The following is a 19,307-nucleotide window of genomic DNA, read 5'->3' on the forward strand; positions in this document are numbered from 1 at the left end:
GCTTTTTTGTCTGATAGAAGTTGCATGCTACACATTGCCTCTAAGGTGCTGAACAGTTTTTTTCTTTTTCAGTAAATTCTCAAGAAAAATGTGAAACCAATACGTGCTGCTGGTGTGCTTTAATGTGGCTTTATCAAGATGACGCGCTAGGTTCTTGTTTCTTTGCAATGGCTATGCTTCCATCACAGTGACAATTTTGCGGGTGGGTAAAATTATCTTGAAACTTAAAACTTGAATTAGGCATGATCTAAATTTTGCAGAGGCCATTCCAAATGAATTCATAGCACAATGAGCTCAATATTGGACATACCATACATATAGAGAAGCTTTTAAAAAAGAAGGTCTTCCCTCTGTTTTAATAAATGTCAGAATTGGATTTGAGTATAGATATGCATGTGTGCATCTGTATTACTAATTGTCACATAACACCTGTTGCTCTTATTCAAAGGGTTTGTGCATGTGGGGGGAGGGTTATACTTCTACAAATACCGAAACAAAATCTCCAATGATGGCAGTTGAACCACTTGTCAATTTGGCCTTGCTTAATGTGTTACATCTTACCAAGGTCTTGTGGAAAAAGCTCAGGGGAAATGCATGCCCAAATTCTACAGTAAGGCAACAGGATACAGCTAATGTGCATAACCAATCTTTAAATCCACATAAATATTTTAAAGCTACCTTCATAACAAACTATTTGATCCAAGAGATACCATGGAAGTAATTTTGCCAGGACATGTTAAAAACACTGGTTAAAAATGACAACAAATCACAGTTTGTGAATGATGCACATTGTAATATTAACTTCTCATTTCTCACAGACTGCGCATTTGTCATAGTAACGTTTTCTTGAATGTCCCTGAAAATGTCTCAATAAATAAATGTCTTTGAAAGGCACTCTGAAATTTGCAGCTCATAGTTTCTTTAAAATAACTACATAGCATAATGAAGGTTGCTCCTGTCTTTTTCTGCTATTTCCAACTCTTCAGTTATATTAGAAGTACAATCATGGAGACAATGATCCGCATCAGTGACAATAGTTCACATAATGCAATGTGTCTATATTTGTTTAAGAAAAAAAATCAGTTTGCATGATGAGCATGAGTCTAAAACTAGTGGTATCATCAGTTCTGTTGATGCATCAGTCTCGCCCACAGTAACTGTATTAAACATTCTCTTTCTCAACGTCTGTGCCCTTTAAAAATGCTTGCACTTCTGCTGCTCTGTTTGGTAATTCCTTCTCATCTAGAAAAAAATGACTTTTTTTGCCTGTACACAATTGACAAAGTTTTTGTATGTACATCTGCGATGATGGAATCTGCGCACTTTCATTAGACATCACAAAGAAAACTGTGCTACTATTTTAACTGCTGGCTAAACCGTAAGGAGTATTTTTTTTATAGTCAGATGTCTGAGTGGTTCATCAGTGTCAAGGATTTCACATTCCCTCAATACCCAACTTCTACATCCAGTGCAATTATTCCTTATCTGAGCACCTTCTTGAGCATAAATGAATATAAACACAAAAACTACCACAGTAGTATAAAACAGAACCATAACCTCTGCACAAAACCAATCCATCAACAGATAAACTAAATGTCTATCAACTTCATTTGTCTATCACTAAAGCTGCAAGGCTGACACCAAACCCAACCAAAAACAGCTTGTGGTGAGTTTAGTGTCTGTGCCATGCTCCGTACCACAGATCGTTCAGCCCTTTGGATTCAGTCAAGGCCACAGTGATTCAAGCACAAGGCGTCCAACTCTACCTCGGCCTTAAAAAATTGTGTTTTTATGTGGGTGACCTGTGTAGTGTTTCTATGAAAGATCATGGTCAAAAGGCGAATATGATGAAGCCTTGCGAGTTCACATCAACCATATTTGTCCAGCAACAGCAAAGCTTAGTGGTTTGAATGCAGCGTTCTGTTCCTGAGAGTGGAAGCTCAGTCTACTGCCCTCTCTGCCTGTCAGCACATGAAAAAAAAAAAAAATCTTGTTGAGCCTTTTCTGAACTTCTATAACCACTCTTTCTCTCTCTTCAGGAAGCGCTCGTGTCAAGCCTGTGTAAACCAAAACGCATAAAGATGAGATCAACTCATCAAAGCTGGCGGGGTGGTGCCGAGCCACAGTGGAGTGGGTTGCCAGGTTGGGCGTGTGCATGTGAGGGGCAGTGGAAGGGCTTTCAGATGTCTTTATGTCCAGTGGTCCACCTCACACCTGCATCTCTGAACCACTGGACAAGCCAAGAGCGTTGGCCTCCTCCGTCGTCAAACCGTTCTTCAGTGTCCTTCTCACTGTGTAGCCAGGAAGAAAAGAAATTATGGGGAGTAAGAGTGAGAAAATGGAATATAATATTAGGAGCTTTAGATAAATGTATTATTATGTTTATGACCTTTTTGGTGTACGGTATTTTGGCCTGTATCATAATGAATTATGCCACTACTCCAAGCTCTGCCTTAAGTGCACATACAGTTCATATCAACTCACATGATTTACGGTTGGCTCGGGACCTTTTCCTCTCGCGAGGCTGTGTCCGCTGGCTGGGCCCCTGAGTGGCTGACCTTACAATCCTCTCCATGATCTCATCAGCTGTATCATCTGTGCAATTCACTGGGTCGTCGTTTGCAGTGCACCATGGGGGAATACGCCCTGACAAATAAGGTCAGCACTTAAGAAAACAATAGGCATACTACATTGTCAAAGCGATGTTAAAGGAAATGCAAATAGGAAAGATGAACTTAAAAATGTGAGGCAGGATTATTTTAATAGAACTGACTGATCACCACCGAGGGAGGAGTTCATTTTGCTCTCGCTGTTTGGCGTGTGACGACAGCCAGGCACGGCGCTCCTGGAGCGCTGTGGCCACAAGGGGGATTAGACCCCAGCTCTCTGGCTGATGGATGACCTCACTAACCACTTAGCCTTGATGAAGCCCCTATTTCCTTGGACTTCTGTTTTCACCGTCATTAGTCAAAGTGAAAAAACAAACCTTACAGCAACTCCGAAGCTGTCTTATTTACACAGTGCATCCTGTGTATTTGAAGTACACATCTGAAACACATTTATCCTTCTGTCAACCACGACTGAAGGTATAGGTTGATCCACCACAAATGAACTTCTCTTAAAATGACTTGTTTTTAATTTACTTTTTTTTTTTTGAATTCCAAGACATTCATTTCAAAGGCTAATGACTCCCATAGAAGTCTTTCTGCTAAGCTAACATGACACGCTACGCATAGAAACCAAACCACTGGATGTACAGAAGTGAAAATGCTATCAAAAATCTCTGAGTCTGAGAAGTCAGAAAAAGGTGATTTTGCCCCAAACGTTGGACTATTCCTTTAACAGGTTGCCCTTTCCTGTCCAAATTCAGATGGACAACTCAAGGGGACAGCGGGTGGGTTTTAATAGCTTCATTTTATTTTCCCACAATAATAAGCGACATTCTGCTAGGCTTTTTACTCTGTACAGAGGAGAAGCTTACTAACCACAGCTGGGACGGGGATGATGATTAGTCAAGTCATTCCTTTCTTAAGTTTATAATGATGATAAAGATGCTCATATAAAAAATTGCAGAGGCTTTGTGAAGTTGGCTCTATCATGTTAAAGGCGGTTCCTGAAAGAGACTGACCTCTCGTGCTGCTGGCTCTGGTCCGTGTGCGAAGACCAGGCACTGTGGACGTCCCGCTGTCACCACCCTGCAGGTTACTCCTCAGCACCGCCTTCATATTCTCATGCTCAGCTGCATCCTCGGCATACTGGATACCTTGAGGCTGACTCTCCTGTGTGTCTGACGAGGCTCCACCAAACTTACCACTCTGTGGGAGGATGATGCAGAGAGGAAACAATGGAGCCAAAGGTTAGGATACTTTATGAGTAAGAGACAGTGACATTCAGGTTCATGCTCTGGCACAAAAAAAAATAAAATAAAAAAATAAAAAATAAATCTCATTCAGGTTAGTTTTTAATTTTTAATTGTAGTAACACATTAAGCTCTATCTTACAATTAGTCATTTCATCACATGCCACACATTATTCTGAAATCATGGTTTATTCCACGTGAGTAGTGTGTCATCCTATAATAACGAACACAAATGATGGATTGGTATCAGTTAAGTGTTCTTGAGAGTATTTCTAGCATCGGTGCAGACAAGCCAGCTGACTAACTATCAGGTTCTCATGTGGGCCTCACTTAGGTTCAAGAACTCAACCCCGAGTCCCCCTGAGGTCCATTATCCAGATTAATTTCAACCAGGAAGTATAGCTCTGTAGACAGCCATTCCCTCTAGTGTGATTCATTCAACAGCCCCACAGACAACATGCAACCACGTCTCTTTCTCTCCCTGTCATCACCGTCTCGCTTCCTCATTCATGCAGGTTCACACACACAGAGCCTGTCAGTCTTGCTAATGACTCACCTTCTATTAATTTACTCATAAATATTTATTTTATTGTAGGGATTTAAGACAACGTGGTGGGAAAAAAAAAAAAGATTCAAACACTGTCAGTGTAACTGTGGTCGCGTTCACTGTTAGTCACATCAGAGAATAAGCATTCACATGCATGTGTTCACACACACACACTTACCCCTACCTCACTATCATCATCATCCTCACTCTAAAGGGATAAAGATGAAGAAATGCATGGGATGTGTTATCAAATGTGTGTTATATTGGCTGATATATTGCTGTTGTTGGGTGAACACCTTGTATCTCCAACATGTCAACTTTGTAGAAAACAGCCTTATTCTTAATTCAAGTTTATTCTAACTGAGTTCTAACTAATACAAGAAAAAAGGGATTGGTTTTGCAAAGCACAAAAACAAAACACAACTACGTAAATAATTGTGACATCTATACACCACTATGTAAAATTTCACGTCTTGGTCAGAGGAGCATGGTTATGGTTTGAGGCTTGTTATTTCTCCTTCAGGAATATCCAAATGCTTGGATTTTCACACAGTGATTGAATTAGGGTCCCTCTGAACAGAGAGAGGCCCCTGCCAAGGCTGGCTGTGGACTCCACTCCCAGCAGCAGGCTCCTGGGGGTTTAAGGGATTTTAATCATGCAGGGAGGTGTTTGGCCTGGCCTCAGCCTGCTGCTGCTACAGAATTGGATACACTGAAAACAACTCACTGATTGTTGTTACAGTAACTGACTATACATGTGAGTACCGAGGAACAATACTGATGTCATTACAAATGTATGTGGTGTCTGAAAATGGACACATTTGGTGGGATTTAACAATGAATGTTTAAGGAACTGAAACCCAGACTGTTCCATAAAAAATGATTGAGGTGATACAAGCAAAACAAAGAAGAGGAACTTGGTGAAGACCACTTACATCTGTTATCATTTTCCCCCTGGTTTTGTTCCTCTCTCGGTGGATGGCCCTCTTCTGTTTCTGCTGGAGCACACGCTCTCTTGTGGTGCGATACTCCAGGGCAAATTCACTGAGGATCTTACTGAAGCGATGGATGCTGACCTCACGCACCGCATAGATTGGATGACCCAGGAAAAGCAGGAATGCATGAAACCTGCAGGTGTGTAGAGAAGCATTACATCACTCTAGGAATCCATTAGTGGTTCCACAATAAAAGCCATGGCTGGTAATCGACTACGTACAACAGCATATTTGGAAATTAACAAAACATCACAGTGGAACACTTTGAATGGCGATAAATGACACTGGAAACAGTGCTAAACACTCTTGACATGATATTTAATGATATGTGATCTACAAGCGCATGTACCTGTTCATTATTCTTCGGTGTACAATCTTCAGAATAATAATTCTTTCTGCGCAGTCTTTTAGGAAGTCTGACATTTTTTGTTTCAATGCTGGTTTCATCTCATGCTTCGCGATAACCTTGAGGTGATCCCAGGATGCTTTGCACCTTCGCTCCATCTGCACCAGATTATCCTGAAGCTGGTCAAAGTCCACCTGAGGACAGCAGGATGGACAGAATTCACTTCATGCTGTTGTTTTTTTTAAAAAAAATAAATGTCCCACCTGCAGCTGCTTCAATGGATGTGCCATTTTCAGCTAGTAATTATAATTTGGATATTACCATGAAATTATACCCTTCTTAAACTTAAAGGTGCACTATGAAAAATTGCCATGGGTCGAAGTGAGGACCCTTTGGAGTCAACTAACCAAATATACAATAAGCATAGAAATTATGAGTGAATCAGTCCGACCATGTCAACCATATACACGGTAAACATTGAACTATGTGCCTATTACACGTTTTGTTAACTGAGGCTAAATTTAAGGCTCACTTAAATTGACACATGGTAATTCTGCACAGTGCATTTTTAATGAATACTAGCTATCGCCTTTATTCTGTGGTTATTTCAAAACAGCACACCGTAATTCATAATATATTTTAAAAAACTGTGGACTGGGCTAACCTTTGCCAAACGAGTGATAGCTCCTATCTCTGAGTAGAGGTCGGAGCTGTCTGGGAACTTCTCCACCACAATGGAGCAGGCGTGGTGCAGCAGGGACTGCTTATGAACCGTGTCCTTCACCTCTGGAACCTTCTCCAAGTAATTCAGCTCAAAGCCCTTAGCCTAAAGATGCAGGAATACACAGCAACACACTTGTAATGCGGGGCAGAAAAAACTCTAAAATGAAGGGGGAAAAAAATCAAGAGCCCTTACGTGAGGGCCAAATTGCAGTGAATTTCCTTTTTGGCAACGTCGGAAAATGGGGGCTCAATAGAGTGCTAGTAGATATGTAGATTCATTAGACTGTGATTATCAGAGACCACAATCAACTACAGACCCAACCAATTGTTATGTTCACCACAGCAGAGCTAAAAAAAAAAAAACCCGAGAACATATCATGAAAGACACAATCTAACAGGAGCTCCCTTGTTCCTCTGCCAATTTTAAATGGGTTACAGTAAAATAGAAAGGCAGCCATTATTACGGGAACTACTTGTTTTGATGCCGGTGACTTATGTTTCCCTCTTGCATGTTTGGCTCTCATATCCCTGAGGATGTTAAAGGTTCACACACACACACACACACACACACAAAGAGGCATGTGCACACATGCACAAATATACACACAGCCACAGAAATCTCCAGCACACAATGACAGGCATGCACACACCGATGGAAACACACATTCGCATGCAGCCAGAGACACAGAAACCCCTGGCACACACTGACACAGACACAGACACAGACACATACATACATACACATACATACACACGCAGTTGCCCTCCCACTCTCTTTTTTTTCTTTTTTTTCCCCCTCATTCTCAGACAGACAGAGCCAGGTTCAGCAGAGGCCTTGAAGAACTTTCTACTGTAGAAGGACACAGTCTGGTGCAGACAGTCAGGCAGCACACAGCACATTCTTTTACACACAGAGTCTACTGTTATGCTTGCCAAGTGAATATGGTGGTGTGTGTGTGTGGGAGGGTGGGGATTAGTGGGAGGAAGCAGAGGAAGTGAGTAAAGGAAAGTGACAGAGAATAAAAGTGTGAGATATAGCATCTTGAAGTTTACTCACATTAGTGCCGTTGAGGAAGTTGCCAATGGCCAGCAGCGTGGCCAGGATGTAGCGGAGTGTCTTGTTTTTCTCTAGTTGCTCCATCCCTTCTTTCAGGTCCTGAAGAGGCTCTGCCACTTCCTAATGGGGCATGAAGACCAAATATAATGGTACTTTAGTGATTAGACAAAGTCAAGAAGCAACATTGTCGTTGTTGGTTCTTGTTTAGAAATCTGTTCATGAATTATGTCTTTCCTTTCCCCTTGATAAAGATCAAAAGGGGATAGAATCCTGATTAATAGATGGTGTAGTGAGCTGCTGAGGGAAGGGAAGCATAAAATCACTACAGCATGTGATTCATGAAGTATTTCATTTTTTTGCCTAATGTGATTGAGGTATGAACAAAGTGCAGCTCAAGGTGTGATGTAGCTGCAAGTGATACAAAGCAAACAGGAAAAGGCCTGACCTTCTCCACGACCTCGTAGTCCATCTTGAATGCCCACAGCTGCAGGCGGGCAGACAGCTCCGTGATGGAGGAGAGGGTGAGAAGAAACTGCTCGGCGCTGCCCAGGGGGATATCGGGGTTCAGCAGCTGAGCCTCCTGGATCCTCTGCTTCTCCTCCTCTGTGGGGATCATTGTCAGGATTTTCTAAGAGAAGGTTGAGGAGAAGGGGAGAGTGGCGGAGAGAGAGAAATAGGCTTAGGCCATAGCATCAATACGTCAAAAGTTTTCAATGCATGTTTAAGATGTTACGTAATATCAGGGAGTAAAACTGAGAAAAACAAATAGGTTCCTGTATTTCTGGTTCTGCTTTATCTAAGATCTCTGCAGTTGAAAAAGGACTTTTTTCCAGGAAACATTTGTGACATCTGAACTTTCCATCCCTCTTTTGTTTTCTGCCTGAACATACTTCCAAAGACAAAAGGTGAGGAATACCTCTCTCTGCAGAGAATGAACCCAAGGAAAACATTTGTCAACTACAGGTTACATAATACCAAAGGGATGCAACATTAATCATTATCTGCTGATCTGAAGTCCTCCAAAAGTCTATATAATATTACGTTTTGAAAATATGCATGTGTAGCTAACCTTTAAAAAAAAAAAAAATGATTAATTGCATGAGATCAGCCAAAACCATCAATTCAAATGGAAAATCACATGACATAACAACATGGAGATGGACATGTATTTTGGTGCTTGGTAAACATCATACAGTCAAATTATATTTATTTTGGACCCAGTCAACATGCACTGTTTGACGGGTCAGCAATAGACCAGATTTAAAATACACCAGGCCAGTATGGATATTTGTTTCCTCGTCTCTTCTCTAAAACACGGCTTACCTCAATGCCCTCCTTGTTCAATGCATACTCGTCAAAGTTGAGGATGGCAGTCTTGATGGTGCGTGGAGGAGGTAAGACGGTCAAGCCTATGTTTATAGCGTTGCTTCGTTTGGAATCCAGGACTATGATTTCTTGTCGTTTGCCGTCAACTGCTGTTTTCTATGATAGGTAGAAAACACCAGAAGAGATTGAGTATTGAGCGTTGCATACTAGATTATGTATTAATGGCAATTGTTCCTACTTATTCAATGCTTGCAAGAATTTTGTAGAAAAAAATACACAGAATTTCGCCTAAATCACAAAAATGACTGAGAAGAGTATACAATTATCAATATTTGAGATGCTGTAGATATGCCCTGTTTAATCAAAGGTAATTCTGGTTTCACTCTGTGTACACAGGATGTGATGAATCAAAGTATGAGTGCAATGTAAAACAGCAGAGAATGAGCATTACATTAAACAAAAAAAAAGACCAACTATGGCTTAATAGTAGTAGTTTTCTCCACCAGGCCACTACAAAGAAGAAACTCAAGGGACATTATGTAGCATCTTATTAATCCAGGCAGGATATGTTAGTCATGAGCACCCCTGCATCAGACTGTTAGCTGATCAAACAAACACCAATTGTGTTTGATACTTCAAACAGCTCCTCATTCATCCCTGAGCTTTTCTTCCTACCTGTCACCTGCTGCTGTTGACTGGTTGTGCCACTTTTCTCCCTCCACCACCCCAGCTTCCTCCTTGTTAATTAATAAACTAGTGATGGTAGTCAGATATTCTATATCTTGATTATACCTGAGTTGATTGTGATCCCTGCTGAATCTTTAGCATGCTGCTTCCATTCATACAGGAAACAGAACCTGTGCTAATGCAACTGTAACCATTCAAACAAAACAGTTTGACCCTCTCTGAACTGCTTCAAGGTATGAAGGCTCAGTCCAAATACATACGGGTAAAATTTCCTAGAGTGGCTTTCAGTATCAAGTGAATGAAAGAACAGTGATAACAGTGGAGATATAAACATCAGATGAACAGTGAAGCCCACAGACTGACAAAATGGAGTTGGATAGCCCCAATTTTCAACTGGATTCAACTTGGATTTCAACTTTGTGAATGGCTTTCTATTCTGTCCTGGTGAGGCAGACAGTCTCTTACCATGTCCTTGACTATTTCCGAGTGCCATTTAAGGAAAGTGAATAACGCAGCTTCATAGATGGCAGACAGAACCTTTGACAGGATTTGATTCAGTGCCTTTTCCATCGTAGCTTCTACTCACTTCAGGTTGAGATTGATTCCGTCAAATACACCTAAACACCTAAACATGCATCTTCTAATGTGTGTATGTGTGAAACCACGACAGGAAATAAACTAGGGTAAGATAAAGCAGGACAAACACATGCAAAAACACCGGTCTCCAAAAGTGTTTTAATAATGTGACAGTATGACCACAAAGTTACCTTTGTAACAGGCAGCTCCTTAGATTTGGACTCAAACAGCTGCTCCAACTTGCACGTGTCCAGTTTGATTGGCTCCAGTTTGGACCACAGAGACTCCTTGCAGCATTTACGGCTCTTACACTGCCAGTCCAGGGGACGCACCTCGTTCCAGAAAAGGCGGATGGTCTTCTTCTTCTTCTGGAAGAGGGGGGCCTCCCCACGACTCAACTGAGGGGAGGGAGGGGGGATAGGGGCCATAAATGGTGGGGGTGGGGGCATCATAGTGCCAAGGATGGGAGGAGGTGGAGGGCACCCAAACAAGGGTGGTGGTGGGGGCAGGGCAGGGTTGCAGGGGGGAGGGGGAGGTGGTGGCATAAGGTCACTCGACCCCATCACACTGTCCATATCGAGAATGTCCAGGTCATCCTCGTCTCCTAAGTCGGTGAAGTCCATCTCTTTGATCCGTAGGTCCCTGGGAGTGGCCATCAGCTGATCCCAGATGTAGTCAGACTCCTTCTTAGGTGGTAATGGTGATGAGACAGCGGGTGCCACTTTGTCTGCCTGAGGCTGCTGCTCTTTTGAGGCCTCTACCTCAGGAGGAGACGTCAGGCCCTTGACCAAATCTCCAAACTTCTCTGCCACTGCTCGGACGTTGCCCTGATTGTCCAGATGTCCCACCTCCATTTTTTTCACATTTTCCTCTCTGGCTTGTCTCTGTGCCTCCAGCGTGGAGATCCTGCTTGCCAGGCTTGCTACAGAGGAGTCATGGGATTCTGTCTCCTTCTCACATTTACATTTTTCTGTATCTGTCTCTCCTACTTTCCCTTCATCCTCACTGGGCGTCTTCTGAGCGTAGAGCATGTCCAGCATGAAGCGCTTGTTATTGAGAATCTTGCTGCACTGGTCATTTACATCTGCATCTTGAATGCACTGTGTCCACTGTCCTGTTGTTATAGGAAAAAAAAGAATGTTTCACTTGAGTAATGTGCTCAAGGGCAAAAGGTGCATGTTTACTAAAATAAGTGAATAAAAATATCAGCATGCCATACCTGCTTCAATGTCATTGGTGAGTTTCTCCTCCCGCTCCTCCCTTTCTAGAGTGCTACTAGCTGATGAGATGCTGGATGCAGAGCAATTGTCCTTTTCATTCACTTCCTCATTCTGTCTCTCCTTCTCACTAAGCAGTACACTGTCTTCAACATCCCTTTCCATTGGCTGCTCCCTTTCCGACTCCTCCTCTACCTCGACCTCCACTTCCACGCCCTCTGGGTCCACATCTGGCTCTCCCACCACTGCTACCATCTCACCTACCTCAGCTTCTTCTACCCGCTCCTCTACCACTACCTCATTCATGGACTGTCTACTTTCATCAAGCCTCTCCTCCCCTTGCCTCTCTTCTTTCTTACTCCCTGCCTGCTCATCTGACACTGGCTCCACCACTACATTCTGGTGCGAACGAGTCTCTGAAACATCCTCTGTCTCTGCCGGCGACTCTGTCTCAGTCTGCTGCTCGTCTGGCTCAGAGGGAGGTATGGGGGAAGCTTTTAATGCTGTTAACTCTGGCACTGGACTTCTGGTTCTGGTCTGCGGGTCAAGGTTTGGCTCTGAGATACGTTCTGTTCCTGGAAGAGAAATCAAAACAACGTGCACAATATGTTACTTCAGGGATTTCAGTTGTGTTCCTTTATATTATCTGAAAATCTTCAGAAACATTCTTGTTTATAATCAAAACAGCATGGAATGGCTTCATGACATATCCTTAATTGGGGTGATAAATTGCCTAAAACCAATGTACAGCTTCAGACGTTGGAAGTAATTTATACAGCAATCATCAATAGTCATGAACCATCACCATGACAACATGACTGTAGGCCACAATATGAGTGGTGCTGTGTGTTTGATATAAGTTACAAACTAGTTCCATTTGAATCAGCTTCAAGCAGTCACCAAAGTAGCATGTTCTCACACATAAACCCCTGTAATATTGAAGGATTAAAAACATCAGTAACGCAAAAATATGTTTTTTTTTTTTTTTTTTTTTTTTTTTTGTGGAATATCAGAATAACATCATGGTTACATAAGAAAACATAAGTCTGATTTTAGGAAAGACAAATTACCTACAAATCAATCATGTCTCCTCATAACCGCATTCAAGCCATATTACTAAAACTAGGCAACTTAGGTATCTAGTTACGTATGGAAAAATAAAAATCAGATATTAAACTGTGCTTATTTTCTTACAAAAGCACTGTCTCATATATATATATATTTTTTTTTTGTTAAAGGTAAGAGTCAAATATTTATTTTCAATTGACGCTTGCCAACTAAAGTCCAGCTGAACCTAATTTCAGTGTGAAGATCACCTGTCAAGTGTTAATACCAAGCCCAGCATGTTTGACAGGTGGACATGATGTGCCCTGTTGGCCAGTCTTGTCTCTGCCAGCTCTGTAAGCCAAGATTACAATCCATCCATGCCCATATCTCTGCAGAGCTAATGTGGAATAAATGGTTGGCTAGCCCCATTTACCCAGTGTCTGGGGTGGACTGGCGACTACATCTTCCTGTGAGACGATGGTTGAAGGTGTGGCGCAGCGAGATGCAGAGCGGCTGGCAGAGCTGGAACTCAGACACAAAGTGATCTCTGTCCGTCCTCTTGGTGGCGCCCTGGCGTGCTCCCTCTCAAACTCCTCTGCGGCGAGTCTCTCCACAGCCTTGTATCTGCAAGAGAGAAAGAGAGCTATCACAAATGTGCAGATTATGCCACTGGCTATATGTTTATCTGCTGGAAGTGACAATGCCTCAAGTTTAAACTCAGTAACTTCTGACTTTTGTTGTTATGGTATAATCAGATAGTAACATAAGGGTGAACATAGGTTATGCAGTGTTTATTTTTACTGATTAAGTATTTCTTGCAAAGTAGAGATAGATTTACTGATGTCATCAGTAAATCATTGTTGTATGAAGACCTCATAACTCTAATTTTGATGTTTTTTTAAATTTTTAAATCGTTTGAAGGATTACATAGTCTAAAACCCTTTCCAAGTGCATGGTGTTTAAATAAAAATAATATGAAAAGATGTTATTTTGGAGATGCAAGTTTTTTCAGCCAACAGTGATGAAATATTCAGTTTCTAGTTTTTATAAAAGATTGAAAGTGAATTAATCAACTGGAAAGTTCTATCCTTTGTTGAAGATGCCAAAATTATGTTTGACATCTTTAGTTATTCTTATGGTTATTATTATTTACCCACATGGCTAAGGCCTATACATGACCACACAAGAAATAAGTAACAAATGTTGTAAAGAGTGTGTTCGCTGATCATAAATTACACTCACAGCAACAAAAAATTAAACAAAAAACATTAACAAAAAAAAAAAAAAAAGAAAAGAAAACGTCCTCAGTCCTTCACAGGAGTAAAAGGGAGTATTAAAACTGTACCATATATATTGCACATACTTGTACATGCATATGAACACTAACACACACACACACAGACACACACACACCAGCACACAATTGCACATGTTGTCCTGTGATGTTTGGGATGTCTTAATACCAACCAGGCCTGCAGGGGCCCTGACACCTAAATTTTGCCAGAGGCTAGGTGCAACTCAGTTTTTTTTTTAAACGCTATCAATTTCAAAATAAAGTCTCAGAACATTTACAAACTTTGCTTGGTATTTATGGTCTATATCTTCACAATTGCAGCATTACTGACAAACTCATAAAATGTACGAAGACTCACCTTTCCTCTCTGGCTTGTCTTGCTTCTTCCCTCTTTTCTACATAATCTCGACTGGAAAGAGAAAGATAAGTGAGTGAATATGAGGAAGTACATACATACAAATTCAGATTTTGCGAATTCATGTTTGCTTTTACATGAATACTAAAACTGATTATCTAAGACTTGTTGAGTGTCATGTAACTGAGGTAAGTGCAAGGGAATAAAACAGAGAAACATAGTAGTCCAGAATTAGACACATGAGCCTTGCAGAAGTCCGACATCTTTAAGGGTCTTTTACAAAACCAAGAGAACAAAGAATATTTGCATTTGCAGAGACCCACTGCCCACCTGCCATGATCGAGTGTGTGTGCGGACCCTAATAAAAGACACAGTCCAGACTCTTGGGAGCTTCGTGAATATCTCCCAAGAGTCTGATAAGAGTGCTGCCAAAACAGACATATCTCAATAACTCTCAACACTGAATGTCACACAGTTTAGCAAAGTGGTACAGGCCTTCAAATTCTTTTCTGACTGTAGAGCAGCTTATGGTGCAGTGTTAAAAAACAATACTGCCTCACTGACATGATGCCAAGCCAGCTTAGACTCACTTGAATCGGTTCCTCTCCTCTCTTTCAATTTTCTGCAGGCGTTCCTCTCTTTCCAGGCGCCTCCTCTCTCTCTCTGCGGCCAAAGACTCCTGATGCTGTCTGTAGGAGGAGGTTAGCAAGCCCCCTAAAGCAGGCCTGCTCACCAAAGAGAGAGGTTAAAAGTGAGATCAAGATTGTTTTGTATTTTAATAAAACTGTATAATGTATAATTACTCACATTACTCCAATTGCATGACTTGAAAATCTGCTGTGAAAAAAGTTACATGCTGACCTGTCAGGTTTGGTGTCTGGTGTAGCGGGAACTGAACTGGGGAAGCGATGGTTGGGTGTTGCAGAAGCCTGGTGCCTGCCAGGGTATGGAGTGCCATTGGCGCTGATTCTGTTAAAAGATGAGTTCAAAATGAAATGCTTTGCTGTCTCTTAGCACCATACTGTTCCACTGCAAGCTAAAGCAGAGTGTATGGCATCTGAACAGGTGCTTTGATGTGCCTGAGCTCTCAGCTCTGAGAAAGTGTGATATCTAATGGCACAACAAAGTGTTAGATAATGACACTTTCCCTTCCAGAGTCATACTGCCGGACAGTTCACACAGAGCTGGGTCTATGTTGACTATAACACAGCTTTATAACACAGCTTTAAAGCCAGGAGGGAGCTAACTGATGTGAATAACCTTGATATGGCATTCAGTAGTATTTGTGATGAAAGCCATGCCAAGAGACTTTGAAGGGCATCTGCAGTTGACACGCTCCTCCCTGCCTGAGCATGTGGAGGTAATAAAAGAGAGCAACCATTAAGCCAGGCAGGGTATAAAGTGTTCAACAAGGCAATGCCTCACAAGCTGATCTTTTCAACAGCCCCGCTGCTGTCTTAGGAGCATTTGAATGGCTATGCATTGGATGTAGTAGCATATTATGCATTCTTTTTTATCCTGGGGTTTGCATCACACAATATGTATTCATGAAAACACAAAACCAAATATTATGTATTTTGTCCTTTGCACACTCTCAGGACTTCTGGCCTTACCTTTCAGCCCAGCAGGGCTTTCTAGCAGAGTAAGACATATAGGAGTTGTTTTTATGTGATGCATCTGTGTGACTGCAGAGAGATGGCACAGTGACAAGAGAAAGATAGGGACAGTCAGATCAGGCTGTCCAAAGACAGAAGAGAAGGAAAGGGTTAGTCACAGAGACAAGGTGGTGAGACAGTAATCACAGGTAGGAGGGCTGCAAGACCACACGACAGCAGAGCCAACAGAAACAGGGAAATATCTCTGCCAATGCAGCGTGTTCTCAAGAAAATAATAAAATCCATTCTAAATACAAATAAATCTGACTGCTTAAGGAGCTTTTAATAGGTCACCATGATTGTCCTCTACATAGGGGAACACGGGATCACTTACACTAAGACAGGATTGGGGAAACGTGCTGAGGGGCTGCTGTGCCAGCCCAGATTTGGCGACCTATCCTGTTTCGATTGCAACAGATCTCTATGGAGAGACACAACTATCTAACAAAAGTCAATTGTAACTTGCACAGCCTTTATAGTTGGAAATCATTCATGGACTTGTCTTGGATTAACTTTGGTGCAGTGTGACAATGAAAGGCAGATGAGCAGTAAATGTCAGCGAAATTTAGTGTTTTTCTCAGAAACATCTTGTTTTCCAGCAGCTGAGCAAAGGAAGTAATATGTTTTTGTTCAAACCGTTCACTTGGAGATGATAGATACAATATAAATCACTTCTGATGAGGAATGTGAAAGTGCCAGGCCTTCGTGACCTTAAAAACTCTTTTGAAGGATCACAGAAACAGCAAACAAAGCTGTAAGTGTGTAACTGCACAAAGCACAAAGCTTCAACAGAAATAACTGCTTAAGGTGCCATTTGGACGTGCAAATCGCAACTCAAAAAGGAGTTCGACTTGTGCCATCACTGCCTTTGCTTTTACTTTGAAGGTGCTTACAAGGACAGACATATCTCTGCTGGGTGTACAGTGAGCTACCCAGACAAACACAGCGACACAGACATCAGTGATGCGGAGGACTGTGCGTTGTAACTTTTTGAGGTTTGGGAATGGGAACAGAGATGCAACATGAACAGATGAACTGTAGCTCCTGCGCTCTACCTGTAACTCCTTTCTCTGTCCTGGCCCTTCTCACCCTCCTTGGCCCCAACAGACACCTGGCTGTGGTTCAAGTCAGGGGGGAGAGGTAGAGGATTTGAGGGAGAGGCTGGGGTAGACTGGTGCCCATTAGTGGGGGATGAGGAAGAGGAGGAAGAGGCTGCAGAGATGTATTGGCTCAGAGGGAGTGCAGAGCCTGGCACTCTCCTCAAAGCAACAGGGGAGACATGGTCAGGCTGTCGGGCAGGAACAAGGCAAGGACTAAAGGCCGAGTGTTTGGGTGGGACGGACACAGGAGAAGATGCCCTGGTCTTGGAGCGGAGATATTCTCCCTTCCCTTCAGTGTCACTGGCATCAGAGATGATGTTGACCATACACTTTAAATTCAAACACGTGCTAGAGGAGTCCGTTATCGCTGGAGCCACACTAGGACGACAAATACAAGAGGAGGAGCTAAAAAGGAAAGTGTACCGAGTCATACTTTAATGTGACGGAGAAAAAAGACTACATCACACTGCATCACTTATGGGAAACCTGTTGGCCTAAAATACCTGTGAGTGCCCTGTCTAGAGGACTCAGTGACCGGATGACTTTCATCGTCTGCCTCTTCCTCGTCCTCCTCATCCTCTCCCTCCTCCTCTTCCTCCTCTTCTTCCTCATTCTCCTCTTCTCTGTGATGAGAAGGAGGGGTCGAGAATAGGAGATGAGGGGAGGGAGGATGTAGGCAGGAGAGAGGGAAGAGAAGAGAAGTTGGACAAAGACAACATGAAAACACACACACACACACACCAGAAAATGGCCCGGGCAGAGACAATACAGAAGTGACACGCAATGAAAAAGCTCTTGTCAAAACAAACAAAAGATGGAAGAACAAAGAGCCAATGAAAGAAGCCCAAGAAAGTTAGTAGGTTTTTATGACACACTCTCCTGATGACATCCCTAAACACTTTGGCAAGCAACACTTAAAACATTACAAATAAAATTTCTTAAATTGTGGCATTTTATGTTCATTTCTAATGAGGAACATTCCGAGAAAAACACCCAATTCAATAACCAGTGTTGTGGCTGTGTGGTGATATCCTGATAGAGGAGTCTGGCGCACATCGTCATATGTGAGTTCTTGGTTGTCTGGATTTCATTAACAATATGGAAAACAGTGATCTTCAAAGGCAGCTTGAATTTCCTGTGCTGGACTGGAGGGAGCTAGTCTGGTATCGTATGACCTGCTGGGTTGAATTCAACTATACCTGAAGACGTGAGTGGTACCAGAAATATTGGTAAGTATGCTAGGTAAATAGTCCAGCCATTAATCATAATAGACTCTGTGGCACTGTAGAAGGCAGCTATATGTGGTGATTTGTAAGGGCTAAATGCAAGACCTTTATTAATCCCTAGCTAAAAAAGTTTAAATTCAAAAGCGCTTTTGTCTACTGACTTATGACCTACAGTAAAACTGGGACAAATGTTCACATAAAATAAGCCGGGACTGTGTAACTTTTTTTTCCCAGTGCCTGTATAAGGTAAAGTCCAATCTAATCAAACCACAGTGTAATTAAACAAGATTGCAGATTGCTTCTTGTCTGAATAACCAGTTGTGGTTTCTGTAGTCAAGAAGGTTTGTTGTATATAAAACAGATCATGGCATGGCAGAGTTTTAATTCAAGCCACTCTCTCTGAAGAAAGCATTACTTATGGCAGACAGAACAAAGCACACATATCACTGTGTTTACAGAAGCTTCCTATTTCCATCAGCTACAGACGCTGATGAATTTCAGTGGAACCGATTAATTTAAACGTCACCTCAGAACAGCAGCCCCTTCTTTGCCTTTATTTTATTACTATATAATTAAATTCTCTGCACTGGCTCTGGATAAAATAGACATATCTGCCCAAGACTGAAATATAAAACAACACTGGCAGTCAACCTGTTTCCTGTGAAACAGAGAAGAGATCCATGGACCCAGAAATTCTGTGAATCTCTGTTCTCATTTCTCAATTGCCACCTTTCAGGGCGCACACAAAGACTGACAGAAAAAAAAAAAGAAATTTAAAATCAAAACAAATCCTTTTGGCTGATCATTTACAAAGAAGATCAGACCAAGTCCAAACAAAATGGAAGCAAGAATCAAGTTCCTTTATCCTTCTTGAACACATTCCAGCTTGACATTTTTCTATTCCTTTTTATCTCCATCCCTACCTTTCACTGATGTCATCGATGCGTTGGCCACTGAAGGGCAGGAAGCTGTTGCTGTGATTATGGGGGCTGCTGGGGGATGCTGGGGCGGATGTGTGGCCTCTATTATTTTGGAGGGAGTGTCGCCGGCTGCGTCTTCTCTCCAGGCCTCGCCTCTCGTTTGTGCCACAAACACTGGCCCGCCGGCGGTCTTTTCGACCGCTGGGAGGCAACTGGCTTTCATCATCACCATCCTCATGGCGAAGAGTCATCTGGATCAGACACACAAGGACACTTACAATACAGTTTCAAGACCCTTATCCCCTTGAAACACTGTTAAAAATTCTGCGGTTTTATTACAAAAAGGTAAGGGGAACGGTTGTAGATAAATTACAAGC

At 42.1% G+C, this 19,307-nt stretch overlaps 1 protein-coding gene across 2 annotated transcripts in view; it reads right to left on the reverse strand.

Moving 5' to 3' along the window:
- Window positions 1-64: 64 nt before the first annotated feature.
- The window catches only part of fhod3b (formin homology 2 domain containing 3b), a 93,551-nt gene continuing 74,308 nt past the window's right edge, over window positions 65-19,307 (reverse strand). The window contains exons 10-27 of one of the 2 annotated variants that reach the window (XM_030071664.1): window positions 18,934-19,181; window positions 17,288-17,407; window positions 15,643-15,714; window positions 14,891-14,998; window positions 14,620-14,754; window positions 14,033-14,083; window positions 12,814-13,004; window positions 11,336-11,908; window positions 10,308-11,230; window positions 8,851-9,009; window positions 7,973-8,155; window positions 7,528-7,647; window positions 6,412-6,573; window positions 5,751-5,941; window positions 5,342-5,534; window positions 3,629-3,815; window positions 2,485-2,646; window positions 65-2,291 (exon numbers count right to left, since the gene is read on the reverse strand). In XM_030071664.1, coding sequence (XP_029927524.1) covers window positions 2,209-2,291; window positions 2,485-2,646; window positions 3,629-3,815; window positions 5,342-5,534; window positions 5,751-5,941; window positions 6,412-6,573; window positions 7,528-7,647; window positions 7,973-8,155; window positions 8,851-9,009; window positions 10,308-11,230; window positions 11,336-11,908; window positions 12,814-13,004; window positions 14,033-14,083; window positions 14,620-14,754; window positions 14,891-14,998; window positions 15,643-15,714; window positions 17,288-17,407; window positions 18,934-19,181 — 3,861 coding nt within the window. In that variant the 3' untranslated portion in view covers window positions 65-2,208. The remainder of the gene's footprint in view (window positions 2,292-2,484; window positions 2,647-3,628; window positions 3,816-5,341; window positions 5,535-5,750; window positions 5,942-6,411; window positions 6,574-7,527; window positions 7,648-7,972; window positions 8,156-8,850; window positions 9,010-10,307; window positions 11,231-11,335; window positions 11,909-12,813; window positions 13,005-14,032; window positions 14,084-14,619; window positions 14,755-14,890; window positions 14,999-15,642; window positions 15,715-17,287; window positions 17,408-18,933; window positions 19,182-19,307) is intronic. The other variant, XM_030071663.1, reaches the window with a different exon arrangement.

This window comes from Myripristis murdjan, chromosome 16 (genome assembly GCF_902150065.1).
Source record: "Myripristis murdjan chromosome 16, fMyrMur1.1, whole genome shotgun sequence".
NCBI lineage: Eukaryota > Metazoa > Chordata > Actinopteri > Holocentriformes > Holocentridae > Myripristis > Myripristis murdjan.